Source organism: Centroberyx affinis, unplaced genomic scaffold, assembly GCF_046629955.1.
Source record: "Centroberyx affinis isolate AG114_WGS23_722 - 3 ecotype Tasmania unplaced genomic scaffold, CSIRO-AGI_Caff_v1 ptg001273l_1, whole genome shotgun sequence".
NCBI classification, from domain to species: Eukaryota; Metazoa; Chordata; class Actinopteri; order Beryciformes; family Berycidae; genus Centroberyx; species Centroberyx affinis.
The window spans coordinates 365,494-385,020 of NW_027279782.1; the positions used below are offsets into that span (position 1 = coordinate 365,494).

The following is a 19,527-nucleotide window of genomic DNA, read 5'->3' on the forward strand; positions in this document are numbered from 1 at the left end:
GACCAACAGCAGACTGAGGTGAAAGGTCACAGTCGAGCTCAGCAGTCACTCCAGAGAAACTAGAGGCTTCAGCATAAAGGTATTGCTCCTTATTCAGGACTTTCACAAACATGCAGTTGATGTTTTCATGGCGATCGTCATTAAGGGCATTGAGTCGAGCAACTATTTGCATGGATGCTGAAAGAAATGCAATGGCAACATCTTAATAATCAAATAACCATAAGGCCACCTGATGTAGGTTTATTAAAGGTCAACATGCTTCATCATAGCTTCATCTTATCATAGTTTTGTTTCAACAACAAATCTAACTAACTGTGAATTTGCAGTGTAAATCAAACAAAAATGAAGAACTGGACACAAATGCAAATCCTTCAACACAAACAACTAGTCTATCCTGACTGTGTCTCTTGTTTGTCTGGTCAGCAAAATCCTCTGTACTAAACCTTTCCTGTTGAATAATAAAATTCTAAATACATGTGGCTTACCAAGATGGAAATTACTCTCCATGTTTTCCTTTCTAACAGGTAGATATTGTTGTTGTTTCTCCAAATGAATGCAACGTGAGTTTTCTTTCTCAATGTGCAGGTGAACAACAGAGATGTCTCACTTTGTACATGGTTTATAAACTACACATGATTAAAAAAGACATAACTGAATATTTGGAATTTGTATTAAGGTACCATATTTTTTATGCAGAAATTATTTAATTGCTAATTCCTATTGCACTTTCATTGTTTTAAGCCACAAGTTAGCTCACTCTAATCTTACTCCTACCTACTACTATTACTACTATATATTACTATTACCTATTACTACTATCTGCTATCATATCTGAGGGGATACTATAGGAAAATAAAAAGAAAAGTTATTCATCTTCAATTCAGCTTTTCAGGTGTAGAATTTCTTTTGTCCAGAACAATCAACCCATGTAGTTAATAGAAACATGGGTAGCACTTTACAATGGCCTTTTTCCAGTGCATGAGCTTTTAAGAACCGCAAACATTTGTTTTGTGCCCCCTAATTACATGATTGTACCCTGTGATTATTTTTTAAGTAGTAATTAAGAAAATAGTTACACCATAAATACCTTATAAATCTCTCATAATTACAAAATTGTTACCGGACTTCTTGTTTTGTTACCCTGTAACTACAGCATTGTTATTTTATTAGTACCACATACTTACAAACTGTTTACACCGTAATGAGTGGGCTGTAGAATAAAGAGACATGGAGGAGAACCTTCCGTACAGGCTTTGGCCAATTATCTTCATATGTATTTACAATTTACTGTATATATTTCACGTTTCCTTTTTTGCTGCATTAACAGGAGGCCTGGCCTATCAAGTGGTTTGACCACTGAGAAATATACAGTGTGGCTTATTTCTTTAAGCAATGAATGCAAACAGTTGCATGTAGGCTATCAACTGAACTAAACATGCAACATGCAACCAAAAGTTGCATTTACTATATTTCATTGTTCTGAAAATGTTAATTCTCTTAAACAACCTCCATTCCTGGGTTCAGACCAGCAAGGCTCTAGTATGCACACATAATTTAACCCCTAAAGGCTTTTTCTTTTACAGAGTGCATGGAGCATTGCATTTGGAGGCTAACATATTACATTCTCTCATGCCCCTCTGATAATATTGTAATGCTAAATCATATACTGGATTTAGAACATTTCTAATGATTTTCTGATTCAAATTAATTAGTATCACACTGACATCAGTCAGTTTTATTTTTAGCCCTTGTCATTTTTGATTATATTGAAAATTGAGTTTGGAACATTATAAGTATGTGGAAGACAACTAGTCTATTTGATATCCGCTATAGGCCTGATCGGAGTTGTTCGGTAATGTGGCCGCTGCAGAGAGACGGCTTAACGAGAGCAATATACATATTCAACATTTTGAATTCATAGAGCATAAAACAAATTTGTTTGCAATAACGTATTTACCCTTAAGGAAGCAGAGGGAATGACTCAGTCAATGCAATATTCCATTTAATAGTCATAAGTATGTCTCTTATCCATCTATTGTAAACATACTGTATTTACCACAGTAGTTGTCTTATAGTACATAATCATACGTGCAATGCAAAATTCAAACAGAAGTTAAAAAAAGGACAAAGACACTGCTGGATTTGTCTATTATGTCACACAAAGGGGATCTCAGTTCTTTGGTCCAGTGGCCCACCCTCTGTGGTGTGCTGCTGTGATGTGGTGGTCCCTACAGGAAGTCCCATGGATCTCCCCCTTACTTATTACTGTGGCCTCTCCTGCCCCCGTCACAGTAGTTGGTCCCATATTTTAGCAATTTGATCTTGATATGTGACTTATTTCTCATCCACTGACTTGGTTCCTTCTTGCTGTTCATCCTCTATCACGCCCTTGTTTCCACACAGTTCACCCTCTTTGTTTGATTGAGCTTTAGCCAATCCCATTTCTTTTCTTGCTGTGTCGTCATCGGCCTTCATGTTGTCTTCCTGCTCTTCTTTCCTTGCCACCGCACTGTTGACCAGAGGTGATTTCTCTTTTTCATTCTCAGCCTCCTTGCCGCCATCATCATCATCATCATCACCTTTCCTGCTCTCATCCATCTCACCTTGCTTGTTCTTCTGAACCATCTCATCTTCTTCATCTGCTGTTGGAGAGGAAAATCACAAAACATTCAACATGAATCTATGTAAAAGCATGGAAATGCCTGCATGCAAACACATAACACATGCACAGAACCCTAAACTCACCTGTGCCCTTTATTTCAGGCTCTACACTGGATCTTTCTTCAGGTGACGTTTGTAAATCAGGATCTTGGCCTGGACCGTCACAGACAGAGGGCGCTGGACTGGTCAAATGATGAGAAGTGGCACTTGAGTTATCAGTACTGGGGAGGGCAGAGATAGGAGGGGCGAGGACAGTGCTGACGTTGTTAGAGTTAGTTGGGTCTGGGTTAGTCGTGGGAGGGAGGTTAATTTCGTCTGGGGTTGTTGAGTTGGTGGCAGAAGTAGTATATGTATGGCTTGTTGCACCGGTAGAAGTGGTGGGAATAGAGATGTCAGCGGGGCTAGGGGTCGCTGGGTGAGCGAGAGTGGAAGTAGAGATGGACGTCATGCAATCAGTGGATGTTGGGCTGGTAATGTCAGAAGTGGTGGGAGAGGTGGAGTTAGCGGGAGGCGGGGCAGCAGAGACGGGGGAGATCTGGGTGGCGTCTAACATAACAGAACTGGTAACAGTGGTGTCAGTTGAAACTGTAGTTGTAAGGGAAGGGATATCAACAATATCAGTCGAGTTAGGGGGTGGAGATGTAATTTTAGTAACTGCTGAAGCTGCAGTTACAGAGCTGGTGGAGATGAGGGAGACTGAAGTGACTGAATCATCGTTAGCTAAGCTAGTTGAACTAGCAGTGTCAGAGCAGCCTGGTGGCATATTTGATATGCTGGTAGAGACGGAAGAAGTTGTGTCTGCAGTGGTAATGACTGGAATAGTTGTGTCACTAATGGCAGTAGGAGCAGTATCAGCTGAGATTGTGCCATTTAGCATTAGCAAAGATGATTTAGCTGAAAGATTTGTTGATGTTGTGGAAACTGAGCTTTCATTGCTGGGTACAGAAACATTTTTAGAGGTGGTAATGGAAGGCGTAGTTATTGTTGTTGAGCTGGAAGTGACAGAGAGGTTTGGAGTAATGGACTCAGAGGAAGTGGAGGTAATGGGGACAGGAGCGGGGGTTTCTGTGGGTGTGGTGGTGCTGGTAAGGGTTGTGGGGGAGGTAGAGTGGGGCGGGTCGGTGGAAGTAGCACTAGCTGCAGGGACAGGGGCTTCGCCATCAAGCTCTGTAACATTCGGGGGTGTAGGAGCTGCTGCAGTCGGGTTAACAGAGTCAGTGCATATATCTGTGTCAGAGGGAGTTACAGTACTTAAAGAGGAGATTGTAAAATTAGTTGAGTCACGGACTGAGGTTGAGATTGTCGGCCCAGTCAGGGTGTCAGTAGCACTGAGGGTGGAAGAAGTTGGGGTGGACAAAGTTGCAGTGGGGCTCAGTTTAGTAGCCGTACTTGTCTCCCCTTCCTGTATTTGGGCTAGCTCGTTCTCAGGTGTGTTGCGCCCTGATGCTGTGGGGGGCGGACCAGGCTTGATTATTGGCTTTGGAAGCAAAGCAGGTTTCCCAGCTGACTCATGTGCTGATGCACTTTGCCGAATTTGATGCCTTGTATCTAAAGACAGAGTAAATGCACAAATTATTTAGATGATCAAGTGCATAAAAGAGTGAGTGAGACTGTGTGAGAGTGTGAGTGTGTGTGTGTGTGTGTGTGTGTGTATGTGTGTTACCTGATGAGGTGGACATCGTTCGGGGTTTTGTGAAAGTAGGAGGTGGCTCGGGTTTACTGTCAATAATAGTACCTGAGGCAAAAAGTTAATTTACATCTTATTTTACTAGATTCAAGAGGAAATAAGTCTGAATAATACATGAAGAATCAATTTTTACTTTTGCTTCCAGTATCAATGTAGCTGCTAAGATATTAAATCTTTTTAATGTAAATTCTTCCATTTCAATCAGTTTCTTCTTGAGATGCAAATCCCTCAACTTGCAAGACTCATTTTGCTTCCTGCTCATTGACACCAAGCTGTAGCCGACGTGGTGTGCTGTGGGAACTGAAGATGGAGTCAGGCGTGAAGGCACAGTGCCGTGTTGTTTTCTAATACAACAACAAAATATTACCACAATAACAGCTTAGGGTTTAATGGCATTAAATTCAAACAGATAATGGGACTTACCTTCAGATTCTGCCTTTTTCATCTCTCCCTCATGATTCTACAAGAATTAATGAGATATTTAAATAATTTTGAAGACTTCTACATGCCGATAAAATGCACTTCTAACGTCACACACCTGTGTCTCTCCTGGCTGGGCTTTGGAGACTCCAATACGTTGGAGCATGAGATGGAGTTTCTGTTCAAAGCTGTGTTGGCCCTCATAGGGTTTCTGAAATCACAGCAACAGTAGAGTGATGAGGGCTTTTCAAAACTTGTCTATTGCCTCCGTTTGTTCTACTGGTCTAAAGGTATAGGAGACTTTAACTGTCCAAACACTCACCTTTGCAGTGTTTCTGGTGTTAGTCGTCCCCGCTGCGGCTGACCCAGACAGCAGGATGAGTGACTGGGACTTCCCCTCTCGGAGCGCGCGGCGGGGAGGCACCGCTTCACCCCTCAGCGGCGGAGCACCAGAAGTGGGCGTCTCCTGCACAGCCGATTCCCCAGTGACGACACTCTGATCTTCTTTTCCTTTCTCCTTTTCATTTTCCTTGTCATTTTCCTTCACTTTGTCTTTGTCTTTGTCTTTCTCGGCCCTGGCCACCTCCCTGAGAGGTCGGATGAGATCAGCGATGGAGGCTTTTTTGGGCCGGCCCTCCTGGCTCGCCTCTGATTTCAGACCTCGTCTCTTTTTGAGGGTGAAGAAATCACCAAGCTTCCTCCTGAGTGTTTTAGTCGGGGGCGGACAAGATACAGCGCTGGCAGGAGCCACTTCCTGCACTGTAATGGACGACTCCTCATCTTGCTTTTTCCTAAAGGAAGGATCACAATCTCTCAGAGCCACTATGTGCATTCAATTAGTTTAGTATCTACAGTAGATTAGTTCAATAAATATAAATATAAAGAGGCTTATTTGTCAGCTGGAGATACTCACAGGGTATCAGTGGGAAGTACTCTCTTGGTAAAGAACTCTTCAACTCCTTCATCCACTCGCCCCATGAGCTCAAGCACCTCATTTTCACTCTCAATTATTGGTTCCTAATTGCCACATACATACACAAAGACACAAACATGGGGACACCAAAGATCAATCAAACCTGGGATGAAGAGCAACTTACGTCATATGGCACATAAGAAGCATTACATAACGCTCACCTCCAAAAAATCACACACTCTGGCACTAGCTTTTTCTACTGTGTCTGTAGGTGTTTCCTTGTTTAATCCTTCATCCTTCATCCTGTCATACTACAAACATGCCTCCTGGGAGCCCGGTTGCTCAGTAACGTACAGCAGGGGTCACAGGATTTCACATGAAGAGAGGAAAGCCTGATAACTCATTTTGCCAATAGAGGTAATGTGAAGTGGAGAAGAAAATTGCAGCTATACAGTGATACATCATCCTGATCGTGTAACATCTGTGCCCACAAGTAGCAGTAAAAGCCAGGGGGGGTTGACTGCAAAACACAAATTTAGCAGGAGTCACTGTTACATGATATCCTGTCAAGGGAATTGCTTGAATTTTGCCTTGTTGGACCTAGGCTCCCGGGAAGTGACTATGTCCACAGCCTAGTAGCTCCGTGACAACATGTTCAGCTCTATGAATAATGGAGATGATCACACACACACACACACACATATCCATTGTAGATTTTCCTACAGAATCCTATGCAAAATTAAAAAAAAAACCCACTAGCTTTATTCAAAGACATTCAGATCAAACTAACACCCATGCTCATACATAGTCACGCTCTTACACACACACACACACACACACATAAATTGCAAAGTCTGGGTGCTTCAAACAGCTGGTGGCCGGTACAATGGGACTGCCTCATTCAAGCGGGGACCAGGCATCTTCCACAGCGCTCTCCCTCCATCCCTCCCTTCCCCCTGCCTCTCCCCTCTGTACCCTATTACATCTCTGCTCTCTCCCTCCCTTCCATTTTGTCTCCACACACACACACACACACACACACACACACGCTCACACCACCTTTCCCTCACACCCTTTTTTTTTATCTTTCCTCTCCTCTTTCACAGTACCTGCGGTCTGCTGGGACGGTAGTTCAGTTTTTGTCGGTGAGGTCTGGGTCTGCTCTGGGTGTAGTGCCTAAGCGCTGGTCCGCCCAATGGCAGCTCCATTGGGGAGACACGGCACGCTGTTGCCGTGGAGCTCTGTTGCCTTGGCTCTGTTGCTGAGGCACCGTTGCTAAGAGCACGAGCACCAGCAGTATGTAATGCCTCCAATGAAGTGGGAGGGGCCAGGCTGGCTAGACTGACAGATTTGACAACAGAACCTCGCCTTTTTCTCCCCCCCCTCCCCTCAGAGAGAAAAACCATGAGGAAAAGATGGTGATAAAATAAGGACAGGCAGAGAGAGAGAAAGAGCTAAACTGACAGTACTGATATTTGTTTCAGCCCTGCAAATGCACTGAAGAACTGTAGGCCCATATGTGAAGATATTGTAATGGAATAACTGAAATGAACAAAATGTTCTGATGATTATGTAACAAATTAATAATTTATTTTGTATGCGGAGAAGATGCTCTGAAATGCTGTAAGTGACGGGTTGTCTGTGTAGATTCCTATGTCCCTCAAAAAGTGGTTTATGTTGGAAAGGAATAATGAATTCAGAGGACAGTGCACATTAGTAATGGTTCTTACCAATACCAGAGGAACAGTTCTTTCGAGAATAGTTGGAGCCCTTGATTAAGAGCTGAAAGGTTTGTTCAGAAAACATAGAATCAAAGTATTGTATTCACAACCTGTTCACAATATGAATTTATTTCCAGTTACTATAGTATGACTTTATTGGATTCAATATTTAAAAGCTAATTCAAGTCTTCATAAGTCTGAGATAAGTTAAGATACTATCATACTAAAAAGTGGAAAGCAGCTGTTTTAAAAACCAACATCATGTAGACTCAATTATATGGCAATACATTCTCAACTAATTCAATAATTATGTTGTTGCAAGGATAAATTCAACAATACAGCTGCAAGCAGCTACTCAATGGCCGAGAAATTGGCATAAGAACATGTCGGGCAATTAGAAAAAAGAACTGAAGAACATGAAGAGATAGTAGACTCACCCTTTAGTTAGATTAGATTGATATTTGTTACTTTAGGTTCAGTAGAGAACCCTCTTAATCTTCATAGTTATGTCTCACACCACCCTTCATTTATAAGCCATATTGTAAATCCACAAGCAGCAATCTCTATGAAACTTCATAGTTAGACTATTAAGGATATGTAGCAACATTCATGGAAAAAGCCTAATTTTAATATTTGATATAAATGTAGCATTTACACTGGACTCATTGGTAGATTTGAAAATAAGTTTATAATAATACTCAATAGATTGCATTCAAAATTGATGTATTACCTTAATAGTTTGATTAATTTTTCATTTATACAATTTCTCCATGGGGATCATGAAATGTTCACCTCACATTATGGAGGTATAAACATTTCAGGGAACAGTCATATCTACAGAAGCACATTAACAAAATTGGGTGATCTCCAGTTGAACTACATGTTTTGATGTATCAAAAATATTGTGAAGACTGTTTTTCTAAGAGAAGATGAGAAAAGGGGCTTATTATAAAGAGCTCCAGTAACCTCTATTTCCTGTGGCTCAACTGAAACCTCATAAGCCGACTGGCCAGTCACAAAGAGAGCAGGCGAGCAGCTCATCCAAAACCTGTTTCCTCTCTGAGTGGTTAGTTCCCTTCCCAAGGCAACACAGCAGCCCAGCAATAACTTGTTTTCCACTTATGAGCCCATATTAACTTTTCCATATGGAGTATTATGACATCAGTTATTTTAGGGCTACACTGCAGACGTAATAGGCCTACATTATTACAACCTACATGCAAAAGAAAATGTTATTTTAGGGTGACTGAGTGTCTCGACTTGGGTCAGATAGATCTTTCTGACTCTCTGTACGTCCTTATTTCTATTCTCTGGATCTTGTTTGACAGGCTGTGAAGCTTGGATGCATCTTTCAGGTTAGTTAGATCTCACCCGTACCTTCAGTTGTGAACATGCTTGTGAAGCCCTCTCTATTTTTGTGGATATAGCACAGACAAATAAGATGAAGTCTGCATAATTTAATTAGGCAGAAGATGAAAGACCAGATTGAAGAGCGGATGACACTGTAATCGGAGCTCAGTTCATGAGCAGCTCCTCTGATGAAAAGGACATTTGGGCCGGCGAACAGTGAGAGGGGAACAGTATGATACACCATAAGACTTTTAAAGAAATAGTCCTGCACAAATACCTAAATCAAATAAAGAGTTTAATTCCATATTGAGGTACCCAAAATTGAGAAATAAATAAATGGCATGTAGTCTTGACAAAGTTTTGTACTTTTCAAAGAACTAACTTAACTTTGATCCTTGGTTGACTGGATCCTCTGCATTCCAGAGATATCAAATGATGCAATACAGTAATTTTCAATGCAACCTGAAATACAATGTTATGGAATAGAACTCTTAAAATGTGATTTTGGGAATAGGGAGCCTCCTCTTTTAAATGAGATCCGGAGGACTCACTCTATCCTGGTATCACCAGGGGAATCGGTCCTTTGTCTGTGTAGCACTAGTCATTATCAAGGCCCGCAGCAGTAGACTATCACTTATTATCTCCACCCGAGGCTGTGGAGTGATTCTGTACAACACACAGCCTGCCTTCGACAAAACTCTGAATTCTGAATGGCAGAAAAGAGAATAAGTTATCATTCTTTTGAACATGAAGCCGTCCTGAGCTCCCTCTGCCATTTAGAAAGATGCCACAGTACAGTTTGGCAGCTGGGACAAAAGTGGGGGGAAGAGGATTTGCTACAGCAGTTTAGCCAGAAAGCATTTAAAGATGAAGAGATACGTCATCAGTAGATAATTAAATGAGAAACAATGGTTCGCCACAGGTTGCGCTAGCACAGCAAAGATGATGTCAGAGCACACATCAATCAGTGCCTGACCGAGAAGGCATGTGCACTTGCCCAAAGGTCAAGTATTTTCTGCAGCTGCTGCACAACACATGATGAAACTATCATTTACAGCAGAAAAGTTCATAATTTATTAAGAAAAATTACCTAAATGGATTCTGTATTCCGATTTTCGAGGTGTTCATAGCATTCTTGAGCGAGAAGCCAGATGAACCTGTTCATTTTTTGTGTCTTCGTCAAGCTGAAGACTCATCCACAACTCTCCTATTATTCATTGCAAGATGACATGGAAAATTAATGTGAGTTGTTGCAATTGCTGTAATATATTCCAGTGATGTGGCAGCTAATGTTAGCTGGTCAGACCTCTTTCCTCTTGACTTTTAGGTCTAGTGGAAGGCTGGTAATGCCTACATCTATGAAATCATCTGTAGGCCTACAGAAAATACACAATTATAACAAAATTTCATGGGGATATTTGAACAACAGTTAGCTTAGTGATGTTCTATGTTACAATATTAGACACATTTGCCTAGTCATATGAGGATTTTGGACAGGATCAGTTTTCAGTTTAAAAACGCTGCAGTGTCATTAGCAGCCCATCAAAATGAATACAGATTACTGTTTTGATGTAAAAATCGAGCTACAGTCTTGTTTCCTTCAATCTACACGACAATTATACAATTCAAACTCCCTATGAAGGAGACAAGCAGGCGATAGGCCCGCCCTACACCTACAACAACCACATTGCCCTCTGGTGGTTGACTTTTTACACTGCTTCATTGCACTTACAAGCCTTTCTGTAGGTTACAGTCACAGAACGTAAAAATGATAAAATTGTAAAAGTCATAGGTCCTAGTATGTACCGGTATCAAGTCAAAAACGACTGATAGCATATTTATAGATAGTATATTTGCATTTCCCATTGGAAAAATTGTACATGATACCTTGTATTACTTCTACTTCTACTGCTAGTACTACTACTAACAGCAACAACAACAACAACAACAACAACAGCAGTATCAATAGGCCTAATCATCTTCATCATCATCATCATTGAACGTTCACTCCGACACCACGCCCACGCTTAAATTCAAAACTGGCGCGAGCTGCCTGTGAACTGCTTTGCTCTCCCCCTCTTTCCCGTCGGCCCCCTGTTTGCGCATGTCCGTTCAGCGCTACGGGCCGCCATTTTGTGTTAGGCCAACTCTTCTAAAGCGGGAGAGAATTAATAGCTCAGCGCAAGAGATAAAGACGTCCGCATCGGGAGCGAGGGGAGAAAACACAGACACCGAGCGTCCAGGAGAACATACCGTGAAGAACAAGTACTCGGAAGTAAGTGAAACAGTTACTTCACCCCCGCACCGGGAAACGTTTTTGTAGGAGCTGTCGGCGGCCTCTAGGTGTCACGGTAGGGCTTACCGTCCAGGCGGCAGGCGGTGGGTGTTTGTCTCCCTCTATCGTTATCCAAAATGTTGTAAATAAGTCTGTAAAATACAGCTGAGTGTTTCAGTTGAACACAGTCGTGTTTTCTGTCTGATATATTGTGGCATTTAGGCAAATATGTCTATAATAGCGGTGTTACGGTTTTAAGTTTGTTTAGGCCTGACGTCCATCTTCTCGTGCCCTTTGTTTCCTGTTTTCAGACTGCTCGTGCCTCCTGAGTTACCAAACTAAACCCGAGTTGATATTTAAGTACTTTGTATCATTTTCAGATTAATATATTGTTGTCTAGGCTATAGGTTGTATTGTAAAATGTTTCTATAAATTACGAGTGAGTGGCTTTGAAGCAGCGATCAATAAAAACCTCATCGTCCGTAACATCGCAATCGTATTGCGACTTGGATTGTGTGAAGCACATAACGTTAAATTAAAAGGGAATACCACTCAATGTAGGATCATGTTATGTCAATCGTGTAACTACGATGACTAATAGCCTATGTTTGAACACGCACAACTGTCTCCTAAAAATAAATCACAGAACGTAGACTTAAAACTTTGATGGTATCAAAGTAGTCACAAGGTGCTCCATAGACGATGAGTTGCACAATGATTTTGTGGAAAAAGTATAGGATTAACAAATTATTTTTTAAGTTGAGTGTTTGTTCGGCTAGTACAAAGACTCTATTCAATCCATAATGCCCATTCACGTAAAAATAATTAAACTGCGATCGTAATGCATAGAATATCACTGTTACTAGTTGAAATACTGCATCATTAATATAGCCTTAGGGTGAACATTGAAATGGTGTAGTATCTGTGCAAGAAGATTTGTTTGTTGTTAATTGTATAGTCTGCAGCTGTCCTCATGTCCCCTCAACCTCTGAATTGCATTAAAACATGCATCATGAGTGAGAGCCCCCCCCCCCTCAAAAAAAAAAAAACCTACAGAGGAAAACAATATCAGTCCCATAAGTCGTGATCTCTATTTGACTATTTTTATATCTCTTCTGTTTGGCAGAGTGTTTGTTGGTTGGCCCGTTTCCATGGAGGGCGAGGTTGTTTCCATGGAGACAGCTCAGGCTGCTGCCTTGGTTCCAGAAGGAAAGGTTCTGCCAGAGGGTGGGGAGGCCTTGATGCAGGGGGCAGCCATAGCCACACAAGGCGAGGTAGCCGGTAACATGGAGATGATGGTGATGGACGCTCTTGATCCGACTCTACTGCAAATGAAGACTGAAGTGTTGGAGGGGGGCGGCACAGTGACCGTTACCGGTGGAGACGAGGGTCAGATCATCACCCTGCAGGTTGGTATGGAATATAGGTTAGACTGGATAATTATGCTGGATAATTATTTATTATCCCCATTGTTGGAGGGTTGAATTTTTGCATTTGTTGAAGTTGAAATGACTTGTTGTTCTACGCAGGTGGTGAATATGGAGGAGCAGGCGGGTGCTGCACTAGGTCTCGGTCAGCTTCAGCTGGTGCAGGTACCAGTCACGACGGGAACTGTGGAGGGACTCCAGGCCACTTTTGTTGATGCCTCGACAGCTAACAAGGAAACAGACCCAGTTATCTGTCACACTCTTCCCTTGCCTGAGGGCTTCCAGGTGCGAAACCACATTGAAACACTCTGTGAAACCAAATTAACTCCCTTTTTAGTTATGCCTTCTAAAACAAACTACCATACTCGGTTAACTGTTGTGCTACCTTCTTCATGGTGTTGAAGGAAAGTCTTCTCATGAAAGATGCACCCTGTTAATCTTCAGGTGGTGAAAGTGGGTGCCAATGGAGAGGTGGAGACTATAGAGCAGGAGGAGCTCCAGGCTGCCCAAGAGGAGCTTCAGGGGACTCAGGCAGAGGAGGAAGTGGCGGTGGAGGAGGACGACGAACCTGCTGAGCCCCAGCAAGACGACCCCGACTGGTCCAAGGACCCAGACTACCAGCCCCTTGCCATTGTCCGCAGGGGAAAGAAAGGAAAGAAGAGCCGCCTGCGGTATGCAGAGGGTGATCGTGACATGGATGTCTCTGTCTACGACTTTGAGGAGGAGCAGCAGGAGGGGCTACTCTCCGAGGTGAATGCTGAGAAGGTTGTGGGCAACATGAAGCCACCAAAGCCCACCAAGATTAAGAAGAAAGGTTAGAATTCATACCTGTTTCTTTGTATGTATGTATATCCCCAAGTCACAATGGATATTTCCATTGTTTCAAAAATGCAAAAAAAGTGCAACCTAACCTGGATCTGTTAAGCATTTGCCAAGGTTTTGCAAGGCGTTGTCATCAATGGAGTAGGTCTTTGGTGCTTTCTAGGAACCCATTATCTCTGCTTTTTGTCCCCAGGTGTGAAGAAGACGTTTCAGTGTGAGCTGTGTAGCTACACGTGTCCACGGCGGTCCAACCTGGACCGGCACATGAAGAGCCACACAGATGAGAGGCCACATAAGTGTCACTTGTGTGGAAGGGCCTTTAGAACAGTCACCCTGCTGAGGAACCACCTCAACACGCACACAGGTACTTCAATACACACAGCACAGGTATTTCAAGAAGTGTGGTATTCAGGAAGCCACATAATGGTGGGGAAAAGAGTTTGGTATAGTTTGTAATGATTTGGATAATTTGGTGAGTTAAGAAATTACTCTTTGCTCTTTCAACACTGTCCAGCTGGGATAGTTATTGTTATTCCTGCTGAAATGTTATTAGACCAGCAATTTCTCCATTCAAGACAAAACAGAGTAGGCATTTACCACCAGTTAATTTTCACCCCTGCTTCAGGTGTACTCTTGCTTTTCCATCTTACTTAGACTATGCAGGAATACAAAACATTTTCTTTTATTCATTCTTATTCTCTTCAATTTCTTAGGCACACGCCCTCATAAATGCACAGACTGCGATATGGCGTTTGTGACCAGTGGTGAGCTGGTGCGTCATCGTCGCTACAAGCACACCCACGAGAAGCCCTTCAAGTGCTCCATGTGTGACTATTGCAGCGTAGAGGCAAGTAATCGCACATTGATTTCTGTTTAGAGACCTACCTAATGTGAATTTCCCTTTCCTGTCGTCTAGGATGGGCTGTTTTTTGAAGGTTTCTCTCTGTTTTATAGGTGAGTAAGTTGAAAAGGCACATCCGCTCTCATACAGGGGAACGGCCTTTCCAATGCAGTCTGTGCAGCTATGCCAGCAGAGACACCTACAAGCTGAAGAGACATATGAGGACACACTCGGGTAAGACGCTCGCAGCATTAAGCGGTCAGAAGATTGATTATCCTGGTTCACCTCCAGTTTGAGAAAAATCCCTCACTCGGTATACTGTCTCCTCTTTGTTGCAGGTGAGAAGCCTTACGAGTGCTACATCTGCCATGCTCGCTTCACACAGAGCGGCACCATGAAGATGCACATTCTGCAGAAACACACCGAGAACGTGGCCAAGTTCCACTGCCCCCACTGTGATACGGTCATCGCCCGCAAGAGTGACCTTGGTGCGTTGTGCTTTACTATTTTTTTATATATATATATTTTTTAGGCATTTTTATGCTGTATTAGATAGAGACAGTGTCAGAGACAGACAGGAAGGTATGGGAGAGAGAGGGGAGGACATGCAGCACATGACCACGGGCCGGATTCGAACCCGGGTCGCTGCGGGAAGGACTGAGCCTTACATGGTACGCACTCTACTCAGTGAGCCATCTCATTTTCTGACACCAGGGAAGTTAAATAATAGCCATATTTGATGTTGTTTGTTCTTTCTTTATTTGTTCATTTCTTTATTTGATTCCATTTTAAACCCCATTACCAAAGAATACCTTTTAATCACGGTTTGGATAGTTTTTCACATATATCCCCTCCCAGTAGCTCTTCTTGTTCTCCTTCCTACAGCAAACCTCTCTTGCATTTAAATCAGCCATGGAAAAAGTGAGAGCCCTGTACACCTCTCTGTTGTCACTGAGCATGTTTATATACACATTAATAGTTTGATCTTGGACAGATTAAGGCAGTACTCCAACTACTGAAACTGTCATGTAAACGACTTTTTATCTGATAATCTTGCTTGTCATCAACATCCCCAGACAGACAAAGGAGAGGAAGAGCTGGGAAACTTTTTCTTATGTCGGTTCCTTTAGACTTAATAACCGGGTTATTAGAGAAATCACATTACTTTGAACCATGTATACCTTGTAATTGAAATATTGCCATAAGCTGATTAGTCCCAGTAACTTGGAGTATTGGTGTGTATGTAAATGTACTCACTGTAGTTCTACTCAATGGGGAATTGGATGAATATGTATGTACTTAAGTGGAAGGCATCTGTTTAGCCCTCATAGCATCTTTCAAAGAAAAACTGCCGTAAACCTCAATTAACTGGCTCCACTTTTTTTCTGATCCCTATACAACTGGTTAAAGCAGCCCATGTAGCACCTGTTGAGAGGGACTTGGGTTGGCCCAGTTCTTACATCTATACTGACTGACTGTTTCTGTCCCAGGTGTGCACTTGCGGAAGCAGCACTCGTTCATTGAGAAAGGCAAGAAATGTCGTTATTGTGATGCTGTGTTCCATGAGCGGTACGCTCTCATCCAACACCAGAAGACTCACAAGAATGAGAAACGTTTCAAGTGCGAACACTGTGATTACTGTTGCAGACAGGTATGTGTCATGTGGAGTATGGAGCAGTTGTTGCCGAGGTTTCCATTTCACATCTGGATCTCTCTTTTTAATAACTTATTTTCAAGCTAAATGGCTGTCCTTTCTCTGACCTCTTCCCTCATAGGAGCGCCACATGACGATGCACAAACGCACACACACAGGGGAGAAGCCATTTGCCTGCAGCCAGTGTGAGAAAACGTTCCGGCAGAAGCAGCTGCTGGACATGCACTTCAAGCGCTACCATGATCCCAACTTCGTCCCCACTGCCTTCGTCTGCAGCAAGTGCAGCAAGACGTTCACTCGCAGGGTAGGACTGAGTGCTGAGATGTCACACATATGCACAAGTACCCTTCACATAGAAAAGGATAGTTGTTTATGTCACAGGGTTGTGATGGTCGTGTTTCTCTGCCCTTCAGAACACAATGCTGCGTCATACTGAGAATTGCACGGGCGAGGATATCGGTGATGAGAACGGAAACCCGCCCAAAAGGGCCCGCCGTGGCAGGAAAAGGAAGATGCGTTCCAGGAGGGATGATAATGATGACGACTCAGGTACAAGCGCACTATCTATACTTTTCATAAATTGATTAAATCAGTCGCCACTTTATTACAGAGCTGCCAGCCTATATGTGTTTTGTGTAGCAGCTCTGCGTTTTGACATCAGAATACACTGGTGCGAGTTGTTACTCAAAAACAGTCTTGCCATTCTTCTGACCTTTCTCATCAATGAGGCATTTTTGCCCTCAGGACAGCAGCTGACAGGATTTGTTTTGTTTATTGCACCGTTCTTGGTAAACTATAGACAAACATTAAAATCCCAGGAGGTCCTCCATTTCGTAAATACTGGAACCAGTGCGACTAGCACCAATTATACCATGTTCAGTTGCTTAAATCACAGATCTAGCCCATTTGTGATTCACTGTCTAGTGGAGTGAGCCGTTTGCGTAAACGGAGAGTTTTACCGAATAAAGTGGCCACTGAGTGTATGTTTTCGTATGGTTGTAAGTTGCGTCCTTTTCTGGTGGTAGTATCTTTTGGAAAGACTTGGTAAGTTTGTTCATTATGTTTGGATTTGAAGTCTTTGTCTTCCCAACCTAAGAATGAATGAAGGATAATATCCCCTACCTTTCCTTCCTCTCTCTTATGTAGAGGATGAACTGGATGAAATGGAAGAGGATGAGGACCTACCTGAGATTGAGGTGGAACAGGATCCACCAGTCGTCCCGATCCCGGCCCCTGTGGAGCCGCCAGCCAAGAGGAAACGTGGACGGCCCCCTAAGAACAAACCAGAGAGTAAGTGTCATACTTCCAGACACTCTTCTAACTGTATACTGACGGTCTATCAGCGTTTGACGTTTTGAGTTTCTCCAATTTCTTTAAACCATTGTCATTATTAATTGTATATAAGAAGTTGTGTTTGTAAATGGGGCTGGGCGATAATGGTTGAAATCAATATTGTGATAATCAGAAGGATTTTTTTTTTATATATAGAGAGGTGCAAATCACGTTAAATAATGACATTGAAGTTCATCACATTGAACTGAAGTGTGATGAAGCAGAAATTTTAAAATATTCCTTTAAAGTGTTTCATACCTCGGTTTTTAAATAAAATGTACTTAGCCATTTAGACAACAGAATCAGTGTCATATAATGTAAGTCCACTGAAAGACGATAAACGATAATATTGTGAAGCCGTACACGATAAGAATGGACCATGTGTTAATTTCAAGAGTCTGTAAATGTTTGCGAATAATTGCATGACTGCATAGTTAATAATCACTGAGTCGGAAGGAGTGAGGCTTTTTTAAACGTATCTTATATCCATATTTAGCCCTGGAAGTTTTATAACGGCATTCTCTAACCTGAAACTCTCTTGACAGCGGCTGCTATCATCCATGTGGAGGACGAGGCCACCGGAGAGGTGGACGACATCATTGTGAAGAAGGAGATTGAAGCTGAGCCAGAAGAGGAGGAGGGCGAGGGTGATGAGGAAACCACTGAGGAGGCGGAGGCTGCCGGGGGGAAATCGGCCGCTCAGGCGGAGGGGTTGGCCCAGGTAGAGGAGCCGGCACAGGAGGCCCCGCCCAACGGAGACCTGACCCCGGAGATGATCCTCAGCATGATGGACCGGTGATGTGAGGGTCGACTCTGTAAACACACACAGACCCTTGAACACACCTTCGTTTAATTCTCTGTATTTAGGCTCACAAAACACATGCATCCTGCACAGAAATGAACATCCCTGTTGTAATTTAAGATTTACTTTTAATCATGTTGTTGATGAAGACTTGGATAAGTCATAAATATTTTTAATAAGGATTTACCAACCAGAAAAATGCATCTCAATGTGTTTCAGAGTTTGGGGTAGCTGTGTTAGACAGACAGTGTCATTAGCCTCCTAACTGTTACCTTTGCTTCTCCCGGGGGGGGAGGGGGCCCCCCCCCCCGGTTTTCTCACTGGCATGGTAGCCAATAGCTACGCCACATTATCTGCATTAAAAATGGCGTGCTAAATGTATTCAAAGAAGGTAGAAAATGAATTTAATTGTGTCTGAAAGTAATTACAGTGTGTGTGTAATTTTGGTGTGCATAGTTAGAAGCTTTGCACATCTTTTATTCAGGTGCCACTGCTGCCCCCTCTACCTTTTTTATTATGTTTTTAGGCAACTTTTACTTATTGTACATAATTCCACTAGTAAATAAATTTTCAAAAATTTGCCAGGGGAAGAGGCTTGTATGCTGACATGTAGAGCACACAGGGAAGCTAGTTCAAAGATATTTTGGTTATTTTCAACCTGGGCCTTATTTTCCTAGTTTTTGCCATTATGCTGATCAGTTCTGATTAAAATTTTGTTATTTTATTTTTCAGTTATTTCACTGAAGAGCTCTAGATACCTCTCAGTGAGCAGGGAACACTGCTCTCTTATACATTTGAGGAAAGGGCATATTTTTAGGGGGTTCGACTTTTAGTTTTCCTTTTTGCCCCGTTGAATTGTATTGGAGAGCTGTGCGCCTTTCACCAGAAGCAGTCTGCATGATGGCAAAAAGATGAGGCCCAGGTTGAAAATGACCAGAATTATCCTTATCAATGTCACAAAATTACTGGCCACAGCAGAAACAAGATAAAGGAAACATTCAGGAGGCTAATGATAACACCATTCAATACAGCCACCTCAAGGTGGTTAAAAAAAAATGAAATGAGATTTTTATTTTTTGGTTTCTTTTTCTATGGGTGGTGTATCCTAGACATCAGCCCATTCTAGTTTTTAAGAGCTTCTGCGCCGCTTATATTATGCTCCTTTCTTGCCACTGTCACCCTTGATTCTGCATATTATGTGCTAAACATTGTCACTGATAAGTACGAGGAAAGAACGTTGTTTAGCTCCCTCATGTCGCCATTCCACTTGGGGTTGATGTTTTATTTTTTTGTTTGTTTTTTGTACCGCTGACAGTGAAATGCTAGCAGCTTGAATGACGACTTAATGGATGGCAGATGAGAACAGATGTATGACTGTACAACCAATAAAAAGAAAAAGTCGCATTGAAGTTTTAGGTTTCTGCAGTTGTACTTTCCTTATTGAATAATTTATCATGAAAATTGAAAATCAATGTGTGATGGGCTTTAACCGTTGTCACATTTATGTGGTACAGTTACGGCCAAAAATATTCAGTTAATGATTACAATTTGCTGAGAAATAAATGAGTGCAAAAAAAGTCAATTTGCATGGAAATGCATTTTATTAGATGGGTGATTTTATA

The 19,527-nt window shown here is 42.3% G+C and overlaps 1 protein-coding gene across 2 annotated transcripts; it reads left to right on the forward strand.

The window, feature by feature from the left end:
* The first annotated feature begins 10,893 nt into the window (after positions 1–10,893).
* Positions 10,894–19,314, forward strand: LOC139648924 (transcriptional repressor CTCF-like). Of its 2 annotated transcripts, XM_071525187.1 has the most exons (14): positions 10,894–11,027; positions 12,154–12,436; positions 12,557–12,739; positions 12,899–13,268; positions 13,470–13,640; positions 13,990–14,123; positions 14,231–14,351; positions 14,456–14,605; positions 15,608–15,768; positions 15,893–16,075; positions 16,185–16,320; positions 16,433–16,441; positions 16,918–17,061; positions 17,649–19,314. In XM_071525187.1, exons 2-14 carry the CDS (start codon positions 12,179–12,181, stop codon positions 17,900–17,902), a joined length of 2,274 nt encoding a protein of 757 aa, XP_071381288.1. In that variant the 5' UTR covers positions 10,894–11,027; positions 12,154–12,178; the 3' UTR covers positions 17,903–19,314. The 2 variants fall into 2 exon arrangements, with proteins under 2 accessions (XP_071381288.1, XP_071381287.1); XM_071525186.1 differs by lacking the exon at positions 16,433–16,441.
* The last annotated feature ends 213 nt before the right edge of the window (positions 19,315–19,527 follow it).